Source organism: Ailuropoda melanoleuca, chromosome 2 (assembly GCF_002007445.2).
Source record: "Ailuropoda melanoleuca isolate Jingjing chromosome 2, ASM200744v2, whole genome shotgun sequence".
Classification (NCBI taxonomy): Eukaryota; Metazoa; Chordata; class Mammalia; order Carnivora; family Ursidae; genus Ailuropoda; species Ailuropoda melanoleuca.
Window position 1 is genome coordinate 129,158,521 of NC_048219.1, and position 21,601 is coordinate 129,180,121.

The following is a 21,601-nucleotide window of genomic DNA, read 5'->3' on the forward strand; positions in this document are numbered from 1 at the left end:
CTCTGCCTTGAATCATCAATTTTTGTTTCTCTGCTGAATTCTTCTCTTAAGATATTGATCAGCTTTAAAGCAAGAGAAATAAAACTTCCTTTGTCCTCTACCTCCCCAGCTGTCCCAATTCTCCGTTAACCTGTAGAGCAAAACTCCTATTACAAAGATGCCTGTAATCCTTTTTTTACATGCTTCTTTTGACTCATGTATTTAAATGTTGACACTAGGACTTTGGCATGGCAGAAGAATTTGCTTCCAAGGCTCTTGAACTGAAACCAAAGTCCTATGAAGCCTTTTATGCCAGGGCAAGGGCGAAGAGAAATAGCAGGTATTGTCTGGGGTCCGATCTGTGAGTAGAGAAGCCTCCTTGGGTCTCTGTGGTAGCAGGGCTGCTGGGTGACTTTGGGGATTACTGATTCACAAGCATTACGCAAATGCCTCTCATCCCTTTTAATACTAAATTGGTAGCTTCCATGGGCACAGCAGTGGATATTATGAGAACAGGCTAGACTTTTGTTTTCTCCTGACGTCCCAGTAAGTGTTCCTCCCCTGCACCCCAGTCGACACTTGCTGCAACACAGAATCCCTAGGTTAGTCTGTGCTCGCAGGGAACCTGCCAGCTAGAGACATTAGAGCAGGTGGGTGGGGGGAGGGAGGAGAGGCTGGTAAGACTTCTTAGTTAGAGAGGTGGTGTTGAAGGATTCCGACACCCACTGGTTTATGCCTGTTCCCCACTCCCCGCCCAGTGGTGTTTAGAGAGACAGCAGGGCCCCGGCAGGGCACAGGTGTGGGTCAGAGTTCGCTCCCACCCAGCTGGGTAGCTTTCAGCTTGTGTGGAATGGCTCCTGACCCGCACAGTGTTCCAAACTCACTCAGCTGCCGCCGCCGCCTTTTTAGCAGAGCTGTTTTCTGGACAGTTACGTTCAGAGCATGTTCTTAGTGGCTTCTAACTCCGTCTTCTGTTTTGACATAAAGGCAGTTTGCGGCGGCCCTGGCTGACCTGCGGGAAGCTGTGAAACTCTGTCCCACCAATCAGGAAATCAAGAGGCTCCTGGCCCGCGTGGAGGAGGAATGCAAGCAACTCCAGAGGAGCCAACAGCAGAAACAGCAGTGCCCGCCGCCAGCCCCGCCCAACGATTCCGATAACGAAGAGGACACCCCGACCCCTGGCCTGAACGACCACTTCCCTCTCGAGGAGGCTGAAGAAGAAGAAAGTTCCTCACCGGAAGAGTCCATTTCTCCGACGCCCAGGTCTCAGCCATCCTCCTGCATCCCCTCGCCGTACATCCGAAGCCTTCAGGAAGGTCTGCAGTCCAAAGTCAGGCCGGTATCCCCGCAGAGCAGGCCGGGAGTGGGTAAGCCCCTGCGGGAGGCCGTGGCTGCGCCGGGCCTGGTGCTGCAGCCCACCCGGCAGGCGCAGATCGTGAAGACCAACCACCATCTGGGGTCCGGACAGCCAGGCGTGCGAAGCGGCAGCACGAAGATGCCGGGCTCTGCCCAGAATCCTGCCCCGAGTCCTCTGGCGGGGGGGATCGCGGCCGCTGCCGCCGGCGGCAGAAACCCGCGTCTGGAGGGAACGGGCGCTCTGACTGGGGGAGCCGGTCCTGGCCATTTTGGAGAGCGCCTGGGCCCCGGCCACGGTGCGCAGCTGCCGCGCGGCGAGGGTGCTGCCTACCCCCTACCGAGCAAGAGAAAAACTGCAGAGACGCTGCCTTCTCACGCCCTCATCGCTGTGGATGTGGCTCCGTTCAGCCAGGGCGGGCCAGGGAGCTGTGGCGACGTGCGACATCCAGCCTCCCTCGCCAGCTCGGGCTCTTCTGGGTCCCCGTCTGGCAGCATAAAGATGTCAAGCTCAACCAGCAGTTTGACTTCGAGCAGCAGTTTTTCAGATGGCTTCAAAGTGCAAGGACCGGACGTTCGAATTAAAGACAAGGTGGTTAACCCGGGTCAGAGCGGGACGGCCGAGCACAGGCCGCGCAATACTCCGTTCATGGGCATCATGGATAAGACTGCCAGGTTCCAGCAGCAGAGCAATCCTCCAAACCGCACCTGGCACTGTCAGGTGCCAGAGGGGCTGCTGACAAACGCGTCCTCTGCAGCTGGCCTGCAGTCCTTGAACTCGGAGAAGCCCCCTCTCAAACAAGCAGGAGGATATACTGGCCAAGCCAAAACCTGCTCTGTTTCTACCCTGGGTGGAAGTGTCCACAATGGGGCACAGGCGAAGGAGCTAGAAGAGAAGAAATGCCAAATTCCAGTCCACTGTCAGGATAACAGGATCGCTAAGACTGTTTCTCATCTGTATCAGGAAAGTCTCTCTCAGCAGCAGCCTCATGTCAGTAACGAAGCCCACAGGAGTCACCTCCCTTCAGCAAAACCAAAGCGATCATTCATAGAGTCCAATGTGTGAGCCTTATGAGAACCGTATGTGGGATGGGAAAACAGTGTGCTAGCTCCTTTGGTAATTAAAGGTTTTTTCATGAGAAAAATTACCTGTTAGCCATGTTTTGTTTTTTCTTTTTTCCTTTGGGGTGGATCAGATGCCATTGATATATTTAGAATGTGGGATAAAATTTCTTTGATAAATAGCTAGGAATCACCATAAATAAAAATGCTAACCAGAATTAAAAACTATAATTAGTTATGCCTACTCAGTTAAACATTTAAGACCGCCAAGAAGACATTAACTCATGCTTTTCTCTTATGAAATTGTTTGGTTTTTATCACTTTTCTCCTAGCCTTTGCTATGTGGTAAAATCATAATATTTCTTAGAGAATGTAAATGTCTAGTGATAGGTCTAACTCATGGCGTAATACCCAGATAATGTATTCTGAAAAGATGGAATTTTCAAGTTTCAGTTCCATTAAGTCAAATCCCAATTTTTATATATAAATATATAAAAGTTTCTAGCTGAACATAAGTGTGACTATAAATGTTATACAGCTGATTTTTTGTTTTTTTTTTAAGGCAAAAGTACGAGAACATCCAAGTATTATTCCCTGAGTAGTAGTTCCCTTAAAAGGATTAAACGTTTAGTTCCATGTTATGGTTCTCACTAAAAATATTTTTATAGCACCTTTTTTGGAACTATATTCCCACTTCAAGGTGTTTTTAATGTTTGGAAACCGTATAAGCCATTTGGAATCACGATTGGTGTTTTAGGCTAACGGTGGATTTAGGCTAAAATACTAAGGATATAGCACTCTTTGTGATACGTAAATTAGCTCTCAATTGGTTCCCAAACTACTTTTAACAATGACAGCACTCCTGGGACAGGCGTTCCAAGGTCCTTGAAGGTATTGAGTTTGAATAGTTAAGGTATGGTTGTTGCTTTTGTTTCTTACACAATCATGACTTGATAGTCACATGTTGTACATATTAAATAGCCAAGTTGTATTCAGACTTGTAAATATAACTATTCCAAGTAGTTAATCATAAAAAAACTCATATATTTGCATGTTCTTTGTAAGCTTCCTTCCTGTTGGTTATTGCACTGAATGATATATTATTATGGCATGTTAACAGTATACCAGTAACAGCACTTTATCTCATTTATATGAACACCTCTGAGGTGCTACTTAAGTCCAAACTGATGTATTATTCATTTGTAAAGATAAGGTACAGGAATGAACCTTGGCTTAAAGGTATTTTTATATGAAAATGGTGTGCTATTGGAGGGTGTGAAAATGCTAATTTGAGAGAGGTGGGAGTATAGTTGTTTTATATGTTGGGATGTGAAATTTATTTTCTAGAATGGGGAGAAGGAAGTTCTATATTTACAGAATGTTTTAAAAATGAATAGTTGTAAAGTTCTTGTGAGCATCGTTATGGTTTTGTATGAATAGGAAGTCTTCTCGTGTCATTCTTCAACCCTTGTTCCTGAGTGTGTAAGTGTACTTTGTACAGCTTTATCATTTTTATAGGCTTCCCATGAGTTCTGCTACAAGTACTATGGCTTATTTATTGTTCATTGTTTTCTTTAATATTTGTGAAAGTCTTACTCTTTTGTTATGTAGTTTTGTTTCTGCACAACTACTGTACTTTTCCGTATGGAATAAAGAATATTAATAGAATTTGTTTTGTATTAAATGAAACAATGGGTAAGTAGAGACTGTCCTGATGACCATGGTCTGCCTTGGTTTAATCCTGGGTGATCTTGTTACCCTAAAGGAAACAGTGAAAAGTCTATTTTTAGAGTAATACTACCAGATGCATATTTAATTTCATTGAAGAATAATTTCAGAAAAAGGGCAAAGCTTCTAGATATCCCAGAATATTCAGTGGTTAACATAAGTCTTTTTGCCTGAAATAGGATGAAGAGCCTTCTGCACTTATCTGTTCCAGAAATCGTGGTGTCTGTTTTTACTGGCAGCAGGCTCTCTTTAGTACTGTAACTCTCAAATACTTTGGCAATACACCGAACACTGTGTTGATTATGAAAGTTCTTCACATTTGTATCATCTCTCAGCTAAAAGGATGCATTTGTCTTTATACCCACATATTTCTGTCTCAAAGCAGTGGGAATGGAAGTGAACATCAAACTGCGTTGTATTGTGATAAAACCTTGATGTGGAGTCTTAAGCCAGGGTATGCCCTACGACTCCTTCAGATTCCTGTCTGGGTATGGCTGTTATCAGTAAGGCTGAGTAAAGTGTTTGCAGCCCTTCTTTAAAGCTATGTATTAAACTTAGAGCTTAAAAACAAAAAACCAGGTGGGAGGGAAAAGTGTTCTTAGCTGATAGAGAATTGTTAGATGACTTTGGCTATGAAGCTGCCAGTGGGACTGCTCGAATTTATTATAAACTACGTTAGGATTTTGATACAGTCTTAGTAACGATATTTGGTCCAGTTACCCCAGAAAGAAGTGAAGTTTTCTTAGTAAGCTACTGGTCAGTCCTGAGGCAGGGGCTGTGGGCAGGTGAGCACTGCTCCCGTGTCCTCAGTGAAGGGCTTGGCCTGGGAAGTGCAGCGCAGGGGCCTTGTGGGGTCCCTTCCTGTGGGTGGTTTTGGATTCAGTTTGTTTGCTTGTGTGTCTGGGGGCAGGAGTTGTCTGGCTTTGGATTTATTTGCATTCACAAGCAGAAGCACTTCACTTTAGTAAATTATTGGCATCCTAGTTTTCAACCATTTTGTTTAACAAGAAACTATGATGGTGAAACCTAGAAGAGAAAATCGCCTTCTTTAACACATTTAAAAGATAACCAATCTTTTGTTTTCTATCAATGACGTCAATGACTTTTAGTAATTTTTATGTAAAAAACCAGTCCAGCCTCCTTTGGAAAATAAGTGTATCAATCAAAACAAAAGATATCTGGCCCAATGGTGGGCTCTGTCACTTAAAAAGTCTTTTGTTAAAATTATGTTAACATACCTTCTCTATAGAATACAATAGAAAAACACCTAAAACCTTTTCCCAACTTTTTTTTTTTTTTTTTGTCCTCACTTGAATGTAAGAAGCATGGGTGGTATGAAAAAGAAAATCGTCTTGTAGAATCATAGACTGTAAATCCCAGCTAGGACACAAAGGAAATAAAATTCAGTAATCCATTGGGATGATGGAAATTTTACAAAGCAACAGTTATAAAGTAAAGCTATTTGGAGATTTTTGTGGTAGCTAGGCTTTCCACAATTCTGTGAACACAGCATATTAGCTATAAATTTGTAAAATATAGAAAGACTAAATGTATACATAATCACATCACTTCTCCCCCTCTCATTTCTGAGTTTTTGAATTTTTGAACAGCTAAAAATGAGGGTTTTGGGGGGTAAGCACAGAGTCTTGGGCCTTGCCTGCTCTTACACCTGGGTTCTAATGTGCCTTCCATTCTGGGACATAGCTTAGGACAGGTAGGGAAAGTCACTACCACCTCAACTTCGTGAACTTGAAGTTTTCTGCTGAGGGAACGCTCATCAGGGTGTTGTATTAAATGCCAGTCTCTTGTGTAAAAATGTATAGTTACCCTAGCTTAGAATGTTATATGATAACTTTAAGAATCCTGAACTCTGCAAGGAGGCTGTTTTGCTACTGTATTTCAACAAAGCCAACTTGACGTATTCATGATAATTTATTCCATCTAACTTCTACAGAGGTTTGGACTGTGCAGAAAAAATCATTACTACCTTGAAAATTTAGAATCCAACGGAATTGCTCATTAAACATTTCAAAATGATTTTTCTCAATTTAGTCATAAACAAAACAACTATTTTGCTACAAATTCTCTTTAAAGGGATTCCAAAGAGTTATCAAATTAATGGCTATTAACTAGGATTTCAATGTTATATTCTAGAGTATTCTTTTCTTTAGCTGTAATGAGAATATGACCTATATCTAGCAAGAATAAATTTGAGCATTGCAATTTTAAATCAAAGTGAAACTTTTTCTACAGGTTAAGATTTCTTTCACTAATACAAAAAGGCTTTTATAGTAAAAATAGAAAAGTCAGATATGTTACTTAGTCCATATGATTTAAAGAAAAAGTTTTTATAGGCAACTAAATTCACTTTTCTCCTGTTTAGCTTTTAACATTTGATTAGTATTTACCTTTAAATCATTCATATAAGATCACTGAAGAATATAAACAATATAAACAACTTTATTTTTGATGTGTCTCTAGCCATCGGCTGATAGCCATTTTCAGAGTCCTGTTTGGTGTAAGTACCACTGAAGGAAGAACGAGATTCGTCATGGGACTTGTACGTTTCTTTTTGCTTATCCAATTTTCCATTGCTTCCTTTTCATATGAATAGCCATCTAAAAAAAAAAAACCACACACAAAAATTATTTGCAGTGCAGGAAAGGGAGATTGGGATTACCAAAAGGAGTTGAATACACCAACTCCACTGCCAAGGCCTTTATTGTGATGTACGTGGGAGTCTTGTATCACTACTCCTAAAATACCTCTGCCACAGACCTTAAATCCTGCCCTACAAGATGCACTGAGATTGCATGAATTACCTGGAACAGTGTCAATATTTTACTGATAATTTAGAATACAAAAACTATAAAAAATGGACTGTGTCCAAAATTCAGATGTGGCAGAAAGGAAGAAAGGAAAAGAGCCAGGTAGAGGAGAGTGGTTGTGAAGATAAACTGCCTCTTTACAGCTGTGAGCATCTGTGAAAAGTAATACGGCTAAAGATGAAAAGAGCCTTAGGAATACCTCAGCAAAACTTTCCGATATACTGAAGCCTCAGGGAAGTGGATACCTAGAGATTACAGAACTCGTCCCACTAAGGACTTGACAGTAAAGGGACATAGGATTAAAAAAAAAAAAATGCTATGGGCTAAGGTTTGTTAATACATGTGTTTGCAAGATTCTTTCCTTTTGCACATATAAAGACTGCAGTTTTTCCTTCGCTACTTTTTTTTTCTTAGCTCTTTCTCTTTAGACTGAAAATCTTAGTTCCTGATTACATTTACACATTTATTTGCTTTTAATTTACAATGCATACAACAGTTTCAAACTAACAATGTCAATATATTACTAACATAAGACTGTGAAAGAAATTTAAGATTTCTTTCTGGCTCCTTGTGTCACCAAGAATAGATCCACTACGGTTTTCTAACTGAAATACTGTGTTTGATGAAAATCACTGGGGAAAAAAAAGTTCTTCCATTTGGTTATGTTACCAACTTGACATACAATCGTGTTAATTTGCTTCCTTTTTTATCCTCTCAATTTTTAGATCGGTTCGTTTTGCATGATTTAATTCTGTAAAGCATTTAAGTGACTGCAAAGTAAAAACTGTAAAACAAGGTAACATTCAGAGGAGTCTCGTCTGTCTCTGTCCAGCACATGTTCCCTCCCATCCCATACAGGTAACCATGTAAATTCTTATCCTTTTGTTTCTTCTTGAAAATATAAGCATGTATGTGTATACACACAGTGCATATGCATTCTTACAAGAGTACTGTACACTGTTTTGTACCCACTTTAACTACACCCTTTGTCTTTTACTTCTGCCCCACCCCTCCCCCATAGTCCACTGTACGGATGTATTGATGGATATCTTGGTTGTTTCCAATCTTTGTCTTTTACAAATAGTGTTGCAACAGACAGTGTTATTTTGGGGGAAATTCCAGAAGTAGGATTGCTGCATTAAAGGGTATATAACTTTGCTAGATATGCCAATACTTCCATTGGAATTCTATTTTTATTCCTACTAGTTATACTGATGAATAATGCTTTTTTTCCTGAAGAGCTTCACCAAGAGAATATGTTGTCAAACTGGATTTTTACCAGTCTCTCGTGAACAATGCTGTAGTATATGAGGTAGCTTTATTTAGAGGAAGATAGAACATTTATGTTTAAGAACCATTTGCTGCTTTTTCCTGTGAACTGTTACTATTTTTGGTCCGTTTTTCCATTAGGCTGCCCTTTACTTAGGAAGATTTTTTTTCCTTTTAAACACTGAGATATAATTGACATACTAGTTTCAGATGCACAACATAATTATTTGCTATACTGTGAACTGATCACAATAGGTCTCAAACATGCATCACCACACATAATCATGAATTTTTACCTTTTCTTATGATGGGAGACTTGTAAGATTTCTTTTAGGGGTAAAGGGAGAGAGGGAGGTACAGCTTTCAGTTAGGGAATGAGTAAGTCATGGAGATGAAGGGCACAGCACAGGGAATACAGTCAGTGGCCTTATGAAAGCGTTGTATGGAGACAGAGGTGGCTACACTTGCGGCGAGCACAGCATAATGTACAGACCTGCTGGATCACCATGTTGTATGCCTCTACTTGCATCAACTAGATTTCAATTGAAAAAAATCTCTTAGCTACTTTCTAATATACATTATTAGCTATAGTCACCATGCTGAACATTATATCTCTAGGACTAATTTCGTAACTGGAAGTTTTTATCTATTGACCACCTGCACACTTTGGCCCATTCCCCCACCCCCTGGCAACCACCGATCTGTTCTCTGTATTCATGAATTCAGTGTTTTGTCTTAGATTCCACATGTGAGTGAGATCATAGGGTATTTATCTTTCTCTGACTTAATTTTACTTAGCACAATGTCCTCAAGGTTTATTATGATGGCACAAATGTTAGGATTCCCTTTTTATGGCTGAATTATATTCCATTGTGCACATACATTTGCTTTATGCATTCATCCACTGATGGACACTTGGGTTGTTTACATGTCTTGGCTATTACAAATACTGGCAATGAATGAGGGGGTACAGATATCTTTTCAAGTTAGTGACTTTGCTTCCTTTGAATAAATACCCAGAAGTGGAATTGCTGGATCACAAGGTAGTTCTATTTTTAATTTGAGGAATCTCTGTATTGTTTGCCATAGTGGTTGCACCATTTTACATTTCTACCAAACAGTGCATAAGGGTTCCCTTTTCTCCACATTGTCACCAACACTTACTTCTTGGTTTTGCTTTTTTTTTTTTTATGATAACCATTTCTAACAGTTATGAGGTAACAGCTCATTGTGATTTTGTAGTTCCCTGATGATTAGTAATGTTGAGCACCTTTTCACGTACTTGTTGACCATCTGTATGTCATCTTTGCAAAAATGTACATTCAGATTCTCTGCCCATTTTTCTTCTATTGAGTTATAGTTCTTTATATATTTTGGACATTAACCCTTATCAGATATGTGATTTGCAAATATTCTCTCCCATTTTGTAAGCTGCCTTTTCATTTTGTTGATGGTTTCTTTGCTGTGTATAATCTTTTTAGGTTGATGTAGTCCCACTTATTTTTGCTTTTGTTGCCTTTGCTTTTAGTATTGCATCAAAAAAAAAATCATTCCCAAGACAGATGTCAAGGGGCTTATTACCACCTACGTTTTCTCCTAGGAGTTTTTTGGTTTCATGTCCTACATGTCTTTAATCCACTCTGAGTTAATTTTTGTATATGGTGTAAGATAGTGGTCCCGTTTCATTCTTTTTGCACGTGGCTGTTGTTTTCCCAGCACCGTTTATTGAAGAGGCCTTTCTGTATTGTGTATTCCTGGTTCCTTTGTTGTAGATTAATCATGCATGTGTGGGTTTATTTTTGGGTGCTCTGTTCTGTTTGTATCTGTTTTTATGCCAATACCATACTCTTTTAATACTACAGCGATGTAATATAGTTTGAAATCAGGAATTGTGATGCCTCCAGCTTTTTCTGTTAAGATTGCTTTGGCTCTTCAGGGTCTTCTGTGATTCCATACAAATTTTAGCATTGTTTGCTCTTTTTTGTGAAAAATACCATTGGGATTTCAACAGGGATTTCACTGAATCTGTAGATTGCACTGGGTAGTATGGCTATTTTAACAGTATTCTCTCAATCCGTGTCCTTCCATTTCTTTGTGTATTCTTCAGTTTCTTTTCTCAATGTATTCCAGTTTTCAGTGTACAGGGTTTTTTGTTTTGTTTTGTTTAACCTCCTTGGTTAAATTTATTCCTGGGTATTTTATTCTTTGTGATGCAGTTGTAAATGGGAGTATTAATTTCTGTGACAGCTTGTTACTAGTATAAAGAAATACAACAAATTCCTGTGTATTAATTTTGTATCTTGCATCTTTATTGAATTTGTTGATTAGCTCTAATAGTTTTTTTGTGGAGTCTTTACAGTTTTCCATATATAAAAACATGTCATCTGCAAATATAGTTTTACCTCTTCCTTTGCAAGTTGGATGCATTTTACTATTTATTTATGCCAAACTTCTCAGGCTAGAACTTCCAATACTATGTTGAGTAAAAGTGAGGAGAGTAGGCTCTCGTCTTGTTCCTGATCTTAGTGGAAAAGATGGCAGCTTTTCACTGCTGACATTGATGTTAGCTGCAGGCTTGTCATATATAGCCTTTATTTTGTTGAGAGCTTTTATTGTAAATGGATGTTGAATTTTGTCAAAGGCTTTTTGTGCATCAGTTAAGATAGGATTTTATCCTTCATTTTGTTAATGTGGTGTATCATGTTGATTTACAGAGGTTGAACCATCCTTGCATCCTTGGAATAAGTCCCATTTGATCATTGTGTGTATTTCTTTTAATGTACCGAATTTGATTTGCTAAAACTGAGGAATTTTACATATATGTTCATTAGGGACATTGGTCCATATTTTCTTATAGTGTCCTTGTCTGGTTTTATTATCACATAATGCTGCCCTTGTACAATGAGTTTGGAAGTACTCCCTCTTCTTTTTGTAAATTTGAGAATTTTTTTATATCTTTGGAATATAAACACTTCAAAGTTTTCCACACATTTCTCTTGGATTTTGAGTCCAGGTGAGGAAGTATCCCCATTTCCAGATTATGAAGGAATTTATCTACATTTTCTTCTGGGACTTATGTTTATATCTCTAATTCATTTGAAATTTAGATGGGCAGTATAAAAGATGAAGCCACTTTTACCCTTTTCCATATGGCTATTTAGTTGTGAGAATACCACTTTTTAAATATTTATTGTTACCACTGACTAAACATATGCCATTTTTATCATTCACTAAATTTCCAAATGCACTTGGATTAATTTCTGGATTTAAAAAAGACTATTTTCCATTGTTCTGTATATTCATCTGCCAAACCCATTCTGTGTTATTTATAAAGGCTTAAAACATGTTCTAATATCTGATAGGGCAGTGACACTCCTCTTTTTTATTTTCGAGGTTATTTGTTGTGTGGTCTTTCCAATGGAACCTAATCATCCTCTTCTGTATCACTAGGAAAAAATCTAATAGTGACATCTTGCTGACATTGTGTCTTCCTATCATCATGGTATGCTTTCCATTTGTTCCAAGTTTACTTTGCAGGGATGTTTTATAGTTTTCTTCGTGACTATCTGGTACATGAAGCCCTCTGTTGTACATTCCTTTTTAAATTGAAGTTGGCACATAATGTGAGTTTTAAGTGTACAACATAGTGATTTGGTAAGTTTGTATATTATGCTATGCTCACAAGTGTGTAGCCACCATCTGTTTCCATACAGTGCTATTACAGTATCCTTGACTATGTTCCCTATGCTCTACCTTTTAGCCCCCTGACTTTTTCCATAAGCGGAAGCCTATCTTCTGCTCCCCTCTTCACCCATTTTGCCTATTCCCCTACCACCCTCCCTTTTGGCAACCGTCAGTTTATTCTCTGTATTTGTGGGTCTGTTTCTGCTTTTTGTTCATTTTTGTTTTATTCCACATATAACTGAAATCATATGGTATCTGTCCTTTTCTGTCTTAGCACATACCCTCCCAGTCCCATGTTGTGGCAATGTTATACCTTTTAAATTGCTTTTGCTTATGTATACACTTATACCTGAAGGCTATTGATTCCTCTTTGACTTGCTAAATGCTGATTAGACTTAAGCTATTGTCTCTCAACTCTAAATTCATGCATGATGCTGAGGACTCTGCATGCTGGAGCCAGGATAATGCAAACCACATTTCTGCTTTACCACTTGGCTCCTTGTTAGATCTTGCAATTGGATTCCTCTGAAAGAAGACGAAAACAGAGTGAAGGCTCCTACCAGTGTTGTGCCTAGCATGGCCCTTCATCTGACAGGGGTAGTAGTTATACTCTACAGCTTTTTTGCTTGTTTCGTTGTAGGCACTGCCCAAATTTGTCTTATTCTCCCCCCTTTAGAGGCACCAGCTGGTAGCTACCTCTTCTTAAAGGCCTGAATTCTGGTTCTGTGAGACCCATGTGATAACCTCAACCTCCTTTTGTTCCCTAGAGTCCTAGAGATGGTGTATGATTTTTGCAGATACTGTTAGTGCCTTTTTCTTTTGAGATACAGTTGACATAAAATCTACCCTTTTTAGTATACAATTCAGATTCTTAACGGTGATGGTTGTACAACTCTGAATTATACTAATTTCAAAACATTTTCATCACTCCATAAAGAAACCTGTACCCCTTAGCATTCACTCTCCCCTCTCCTGGCAATCACAAATCTACTTTCTATCTTTATAGATTTGCCTATTCTGGATATTTCCTATAGATAGAATCATACAATATGTGGCCTTTGGTGTCTGGCTTCTTTCACTTAGCATAATGTTTCCAAGGTTCATCCATGTAGCATGTATAAGTATTTGTTCCTTCTTATAACTGATAAATATTCCACTGTATGGATATACCACATTTTATTCTTTCAGTGATGGGCATTTGGGTTATTTCCACTTTCTGGCTCTTATCCATAAGACTACTGTGAGCATTCATGTAAACTTTTTGGATGAATGTTTTCAGTTCTCTTGGATATATATCTAGGAGTACAATTGCTACATCATATGGTAACTATATTTAGCTTTTTGAGGAACTGCCAAACTATTTTCAACAGCAGCTGTACCATATTTCTGCAAATCCTAACACGTTAGATTCTAGTCTTCCTAGTAGGTATCAAGTGGTATGTCAATGTGGTTTTGATTTTCATTTCCATTATGATACTGGACATCTTTTCTAGTGCTTATTGGCCATTCGTATATCTCTTATGGAGAAAGGTCTACTCAAATCCTTTGCCTATTTTTTAATTGGATGATTTGTCTTACTGTTGAATTGTAAGAATAGCTTGAGTAGGAAAATTATACTCAACTTTTCATAAATAAAAATTGAGTATAATGAACCTTAATCTTATATTACCACCACACTGCCCTATTACTGATAAACGATGTCCATGTTAATATTATTACTATGTAGAATATTATGAGTTCAGTAACAGCTAATTCATTTGCCACCAGGCTAGATAAATCTGATAGTAGAATGTTTTTGACATTCCAGGTGAAAGGGGACCACTTTTAATTTCTTAGTTACATTCCATTGTGGTGAGGTAATGCTGTTTGTGTTAGTTCTAGTAGTGCTAGTGTCTGGTGCTTAACTGTGGTTAATATTTATGAACGTCCCATCTCTGTTCAAAAAAGTGTACTTTCTATTTTGGACTGAGAGTTATGATCAAGCCTATTATCTTTTTCCTTACCTTGCTGTTTCTGCTTTATGAAAAGTTGTTGCTGTGTTTGAGACTGCATAGCTAATAACAGTTATCTTCACTGAGAACTGTGGTCTTCTGTATTACACAGTATTTTCCCATGTCTTTTTTTTTTTTTTTTAAGGATTTTTATTTATCTGACAGAGGCAGTGAGAGAGGGAACACAAGCAGGGGGAGTGGGAGAGGGAGAAGCAGGCTTTCTGCTGAGGAGGGAGCCCGATCCCAGAATGCTGGGATCTTGACATGAGCCGAAGGCAGATGCTTAACGACTGAGCCACTCAGATGCCCCAAGTATTTTCCCATGTCTTAAAGTTTTTTTGGTCTGAATTCTATTTTTACTTGCAATTGTGTCATTTTTGCCTATCCTTTTATTTCTAGCCTTTCTGAATCCTTTAGGTTGGATTGTGCTTTGTTAGCTAATCTCAAATCTTTTTTTTTTTTTTTCCTCTTTAGGGATGAGTTAAAACCAAACTGTAGAATTATGGAACAATAAACTAGTAATATTTATCATTATTTTTTATATATCACATAAATAAACTTTCACTATAGGAGCTGGTTTCATCAATTTTAATGCTTAGGGAGGTATTTTTGATCTGCTGGTTACCTTTACACGAGTATCTTTTAAAAAGAGACCAAATGGGGCACCTGGGTGGCTGTTGGTTGAGTGTCTGCTTTAGCTCAGGTCATGATCCCACAGTCCTGGGATTGAGCCCCATGTCAGACTCCCTGCTCAGTGGACAGTCTGCTTGTCCTTCTCTTCCTCACTCTCTCAAATAAATAAAATTTTAAAAAAGACCAAGAAAATACTCAAAACTTCAAATAGGTTTTTCATCAGTTAATAATCAGTGAGTACATTCAATTTTTCATATTCTCTACTCTCCATTTTTAATATATATCTGCACTGTTAGAGCATGTTATCATACAGTGTTTTGTCACCTTGAACTGAATTCCTGTAAATGAATAATTTTTCCTTCCCTGCTTGTGGATTGTTAGTTTCTTGGGTGGTGACAGTGGATAAAATGTCAAATTATTCAGTCTATGGAGGTATAGGTTTCCTACTATATAACAAAGTCAGTTATACTGGCCATAGTTTACGTGAACTTCACTATCAGCTTTTCATGGTATTATAAGATACTGATTCTTTAGAATAACCAACAGTTTTTCTGCTGGTACCAAATATGTGATAAACAGGAAAAGCAGGAATTTGGATTGGCTCTACAGCATTGCTAATGATATATAAGGTTTCACACAGCCTACTAAAGCTCATTCCAGAGCAGTAAGAGGGATTATCAGCTACAAAGCAAAGACCCCCCTCCCACCTCCTCGTACACACACACAGCTTTTCATGTATAAATGAAAAGGCACTGAAGATTATAACTAAAAATGACACTCCTGGTTTCTTGGAGAAATTCATGCATGAAGTTTACTACAACTAGAGTTATCTTATTTAAATCAAAGGTGTTGCCAGGGGAGAAAAAAATGACAATTTTTAAAAGAATATATAGTACACATTCAATATTACCTAATAAGTTTGCTTGTTTTTACTACTTTTAAAATTGACTTGGTTTTAAATCCTCCAGTAAAAAATTTTTGTTCAAACAGTACTACTTGACTTAGGCTATAAACCAAGATATCGAGTGGGCAAATCAAGAACCGTACCAGCAGCTAGGTCGAGGAAGTAAACGATATTTAATAATTTAACTTAATATACTCAGATGCACAGGTCCTGGTAAAATACGAAAAGAAATGATACCTATTGTAAGATTTGTTTCTTAGACTTCCATTTCTGGTAATCAAGCAGATTAAACACCCAAATTTCTTGCTATATTATACTTAGAGACATCTTTTTACATGTATAGCTGACTTCCAGGTTCAAATGAAAAATATTAGCTCACTGGCCTGGTCTCTGAATTTATATTATCTTTGTCCAAGAAAAAAACCTTGCTCAGTCCCCTGGGGAAACGGACCAAGCAAGCCAGTGCCTCTCTGGAGCCATATGCCGTCTTCCTGCACTGACGTTCCACAGGTAATAACTGAAGGTGAACACTCACAGACAACAAAGAACAGATTTAGGATAGCACAAACCTCAGAAAATGAAAATAGATACAGCCTCTGAATAAGAATGAATCTATACTCACTGTTCCAAAGCACTGTTACCTATATTAATTCATTTAATCTACACAACAGTCTTATATAGGGCCTGAATAAGGCCCTACCTGTGTGACCTTGGGGTGACAGAGCTGGGATTTAAACCCAAGCAGTCTGGCTCCCAAATCTGGCCTTTAAACAACAGGCTAAAACTACTGGCAGTGAAATTTTGAAGCAATGTCGGTGGGAAGGTTCAACAGTGTGAGGACAACGCAGAATAGACAACTGGGAGGTGGCTCTGTGAAAACGACCTACAAAGGCTGAAGAGATAAGGCATATAGAATGAGAATGGCTGAAAGTTTTCCAAAATTGATAAAAGGCACAGAATTCCATTCAAGAAGCGCTATGCACCCTGGACAAGAATTAAAAATCGGAATTAAACTGACTTGTCCTTGCACGGCAACAACAGAGGCCAGAGTGTGTTCTCTGTACCAAACACTGTAAAAGCTTTAGAGAAAAAGCGAGATGGTCAGAGAGGATTTATTAGTTGTTTTCACTTTTGAAATGACAAATTGTGTGAACACTGATTTTTTTACAAAGCTACCTAAATGTTCAGAACAGACTTGGAAGCAATAAAATAGATGGAACATGTGACTCGTATAAAGTTTTCATTTCTACTTCTCACTCCAAATTGTTTTTCGGTTTTCTGTAATTCTAATCAAAATATCAATTAGATTTTCTTTTGTAACATAACAAGCTGATCCTAAAATTTATCTGGAGGTCTGAATGAGCAAAAACTGGGCTAGCCGATTTTTAAAAAGATGAGCATAATTCGAACTAAAAATTTAAATATACGGCAGTGCTATCAGTATTAAGAGTTTATCCAATTAGAATATTTAAATAAGTGTACCTGTGGATATATTACATGACTGAGGATTTTCTTCTGAATTACTTGGAAAAAGCGGAGTGTGAGTTAATTTATGGCACATTCATATCATGAAGTAGTTCTGAGTATACTAACAAATACTATCTGATATGTTCGTAAATTCCATTTTCAAAATATATATTTTGTTTCTCACCAAGCACATCCTGCTTTTTTTAAAGGCTAGATGAGTAAAAATACCGTGTAAGAATACTTCTAAGACAGTTAGTTTAACAGATAGATAGAAGGTACAGAGCTCTTCTGAATCACCAGGGGGAGAAAAAGCCAAAAAGGACATGTAATCAACTCAGAAAAATTCAGCAAAGGAGGAGAAAACAGGAGCTAGAAAAAAGCAAAATCAAATGGAAACTTGCTGGAAGGGATTAGCCCAGACAGATCAATCACAATATATAGAAACCATTTCAGTTCTATTAAATCTTTAAAAAAAAAAAGTGAGCTCTAGGAGCTAGTATATTATTTTCCAATTGCCTCTGTAACCAATTACTGCAAACTTAGTGACTTTATTGTCTTACAGTTCTGCAGATCAGAAATATGAAATCGTTTCATTGGGTTAAAATCAAGGTGTTGGCAGGATGGCATTCTTTCCAAAGGCTCTAAGGGAGAATCTGGTTCCTTGTCTTTATTAGCTTCTAGAGGCTGCCTGAATTCCTTAGCTCGTGGTCCCGTATCACTTCAACCTCTGTTCTGTTGTCACCTCTCCTCTGACTCTCCTGTTTCCTTCTTTGACTTATAAAGATCCTTGTGATTACACTGGGTCTACCCGATAATACAGGGGACTCTTCCATCTCAAGACCCTTAATCACATCTGCAAAGCCCTTCTGGCCATGTAACACTGATTGATAGGCTCTGGGGCTCTAAGGACATGGACATCCTGGGGAGCCATTATTCTGCCTGCCACAGTTGAGGACAGCCCCCGGGGTTATAGCCAGCAGGAAAGATGGGCCTCAGTTCTAGAAACACAAGGCACTGAATTCTACCACCAACCTAAACGAGCAAGAAATGGATTCTTCTCTAGAGCCTTTGGCAAGGAACAGAACCAGCCACTACCTTGACGTGCCCATGACAACGTACTGGACCTCTGACCTACAGAAATGTGCTAATTTTGTGATTTGTAATGACAGCAACAGGGAACTAATACAGTAATCTATCATAATACAGGATAAAAGAGAAAAACTCTTATTTCAGTGGATAAGCATTTTAAATATTCTCAGCAACTGTAGACAGAACTTAATTTGATAGAAGGCAGCTTACATCATACTTGATGGAGAAAGAATGCTCCCCTAAGAGCAGATTAAGGCATTCCCACCACTTCTTTCTTTTCAACATTGTATTGCAAATCCTGGCCAGCATAACAAACAGGACAAGGGGCAGGGGCAGAGGGAGGCATACAGACTGGAAATACAAATGCCTACTTACAGATGACATGATCATGTATGAAGAAAATCAAGTAAAAGGATCCATAAAAGAGGTATTCTTACTAGTAAACTAAAGCAAAGTCACAGAATACAAAGTCAATGTACAAAATCAATTGTGAAATATCAAACAATGAAGAATTGGGAATTGAAATTTTTAAAACTAGTATCTATAGGGTTACCAAAATACTAAGTACCTAAGGATAGTATTAACAATGTACGTGCAAAACCTATACACTGAAACACAAAGCACTGCTAACAGAATGTAAAGGAGACCGAAAAAAAGGAGAGCTGTGTGGTATTCATGAGTTGGAGCTGTCAGTTCTGAATTGATCAATAAATTAAACACCATTCTGATGAAAAGCCTGGCAAGCTTGTATACTGAAAACTACAAAACACTGTGGAAAGAAGTAAAAGACGATACAAATAAATGGAAAGACATCCTGTATTCATGGATTGGAAGAGTTAATACTGTTATAATGTCCATACTTAAAGTCATCTACAGTTTCAACACACTCTCCATCAAAATCCCAATGGCACTTTTTACAGGGATAGGAAAACCCATACTAAAATTCATATGGAATCCCAAAGTATCCTAAAGAGCTGAAACAACCCTGAGAAATAACAAAGCTGGAGGCCTTATACCTCCTGATTTCAAAACATATTACAATGCTATAGTATTAAAAAAGTATGGTACTGGCATGAAGACAAACATACAGACCAATGGGACAAAATAACCCAGAAATAAACCCTCATGTATGTGGTGAAATGATCTTCAACAAGGGTGCCAAGACCATACACTGGGGAAAGACCACACTTTTCAGATGTCCACTGAATATTCTAACAAAAACTATCAAAACCATTCTTTTTCATGTTCATAAAATATTCTGATTTGTTAACTCTGCTTTGGGGCACACATGCCATAAAAATAACCCTAAGTAATGGGTAACAGAAAAAAGGAAGTACCAAGGTATCACTGCAATGCTGTTTACAATAAAAAGATTTCTACTATTTGGTATATGTATGTGTTTGCAAGAGTCAAAACATTGCATAGAGCCACAGTGCAATAAAGCTATTAAAACTGAAAATCATGTAGACAAAGTTGATAGTTAGAAATGTATGAAGTTCTACACAAAAATTAAAAAACATAATATGGATTCACTGATTACAACTATGTAAATATGTATCTCTGTGTCTATTGACAAAGATTAGAAATTAATCTGGAAAGATGCAACTTTATAATCTTTAAATCTTATTTCTGTAAGGTTGTTTAAATTCATGATAGACAAACATAAGAGATCTCAACATTCTGGGGCGCCTGGGTGGCACAGCGGTTGGGCATCTGCCTTCGGCTCAGGGCGTGATCCCGGCGTTGCGGGATCGAGCCCCACATCAGGCTCCTCTGCTATGAGCCTGCTTCTTCCTCTCCCACTCCCCCTGCTTGTGTTCCCTCTCTCATTGGCTGTCTCTATCTCTGTGGAATAAATAAATAAAATCTTTAAAAAAAAAGAGATCTCAACATTCTATCTCAAAAACAATATTTTACCTCCACTCTTGTAACCAAAAACACATTTCACAAGTTCAAATAAAGCTTGTTAAACATTCATCCCTTTTGTCTCTAATCTTATCCAAACCTATTCCAACCAATTTTTTTTTTTAAAGATTTTATTTATTTATTTGACAGAGATAGAGACAGTCAGCGAGAGAGGGAACACAGGCAGGGAGTGGGAGAGGAAGAAGCAGGCTCATAGCGGAGGAGCCTGATGTGGGGCTCGATCCCACAACGCCGAGATCACGCCCTGAGCCAAAGGCAGACGCTTAACCGCTGTGCCACCCAGGCGCCCCATATTCCAACCAATTTTATTAAGAAATATATAATGTTCAATAGTTTACCTCAGATCAAAGGAGTTAAAAAAAAAACTACTTATGAGCTATAAAACAGATTTAAAAAAATTTCCACATTTAAACAAATTTCTGTGAACTATCTACATTATTTTTTCATTTAGCACAAAATATACCCAGAAACGTAGAAAAGCATCACACATACCTGATGCAATGACAGGATCTTTCATAAGCTCCCTAGTTATTGGACACAGAAATTCATCAGGAATTCCAGAAGAAAGGGTTTTCACCTTTGTTCTGAGCTCTTCAATTTTCCTCAGAACTTTACTCCGCAACCCTAGAGATTCTGAAAAGAAATTATTCTGTTAGGGTGGGAGAACCACTGGTAACCTCTATGAAAGTCTTCAGCACACAGATTTTATCTATTACAACCAAAAATCTTCAGACATACTGTTTTACCCCAAAATCAGAAAAGTGTTATTATTGCTTACTGTGTTTAAACAAAAAATTCCCTAACAATTTTTAAAGATCTTCAGTTTAATGTAAAAATTCCATCTTATATTTAAAAATTTTTTGAAACTAGATATATTTGCTGATCTCATATGAAACACAATAAGTAAACTCATCTGTCTGTCCCAGGCTGGACACACAAGTTTCACTCATTTGTATGTTTACTGTTACCAAGTTTTAAAAATTATCTTAATTTTTAATTTCAGGAAGTTTAGTATAATTAATTTTAGGAGGTTTCGTGTTATTAGCTGTTAACATTCTTATTTATAGATTTATTTATTTATTTTGAGAGAGAGTGAGAGCGTGTACGGGGGAGGGGTGGAGGGGGAGAGGGGAAGAATCTTAATCAGGTTCCACACCCAGTGAGGAGTCCAACATGGGGCTCTATATCATGACCCTGAGATCATGACCTAGGCTGAAATGAGTCAGACCCTTAACCGACTCAACCACCCAGGTGCCCTAGAACTGTAAAATACTTTAGAATGATGTGGAAAAAAGAAATGCCCTAGTCAATTTATTTAATAATTTATTCTGTTCAATTTGCTAACTTTCCAAATCTTAAACACAAAACAAATTCCTTATTTACTAGAGAATGTTAACATTTTTGTCTCCATTCATAATAATGGATTTTCCCAATTCTGCGATTAGACTACCACAGAAGTTAAATTACATTTCAATTCTGGCTTGGACCTGATAGTTCTGAAACTTATTTCACTGAAGTTTAAAAGGATTCTAACTACTAACCCTGAGACTCATCCTTCAAAAACTATTTCAAACCATTAATTAAATCCAAGAATTTCTTATTCTTTATCAGAATTCTATTCCTATTGTTTTTACTATGCTTCTTTTATATGTTTTCAAACATCCTTTGTTGAAATCTGAAATTACTGT

General features: G+C 38.1%; 2 protein-coding genes across 7 annotated transcripts in view; one reads left to right on the forward strand and one right to left on the reverse strand.

The window, feature by feature from the left end:
- The window catches only part of TANC1 (tetratricopeptide repeat, ankyrin repeat and coiled-coil containing 1), a 235,757-nt gene extending 231,698 nt beyond the window's left edge, over window positions 1-4,059 (forward strand). The window contains 2 exon segments of the mRNA XM_034643399.1: window positions 219-319; window positions 967-4,059. Coding sequence (XP_034499290.1) covers window positions 219-319; window positions 967-2,398 — 1,533 coding nt within the window. The 3' untranslated portion in view covers window positions 2,399-4,059.
- A 2,503-nt stretch (window positions 4,060-6,562) lies between these two features.
- WDSUB1 (WD repeat, sterile alpha motif and U-box domain containing 1) overlaps window positions 6,563-21,601 on the reverse strand; it is a 41,984-nt gene continuing 26,945 nt past the window's right edge. For all 6 annotated transcript variants that reach the window (XM_034643407.1, XM_002925276.4, XM_034643409.1 and 3 more), the window contains 2 exons: window positions 20,406-20,546; window positions 6,563-6,740 (listed from right to left, as the gene is read on the reverse strand). In XM_034643407.1, the coding sequence (XP_034499298.1) occupies window positions 6,583-6,740; window positions 20,406-20,546 (299 nt within the window). In that variant the 3' untranslated portion in view covers window positions 6,563-6,582. The remainder of the gene's footprint in view (window positions 6,741-20,405; window positions 20,547-21,601) is intronic.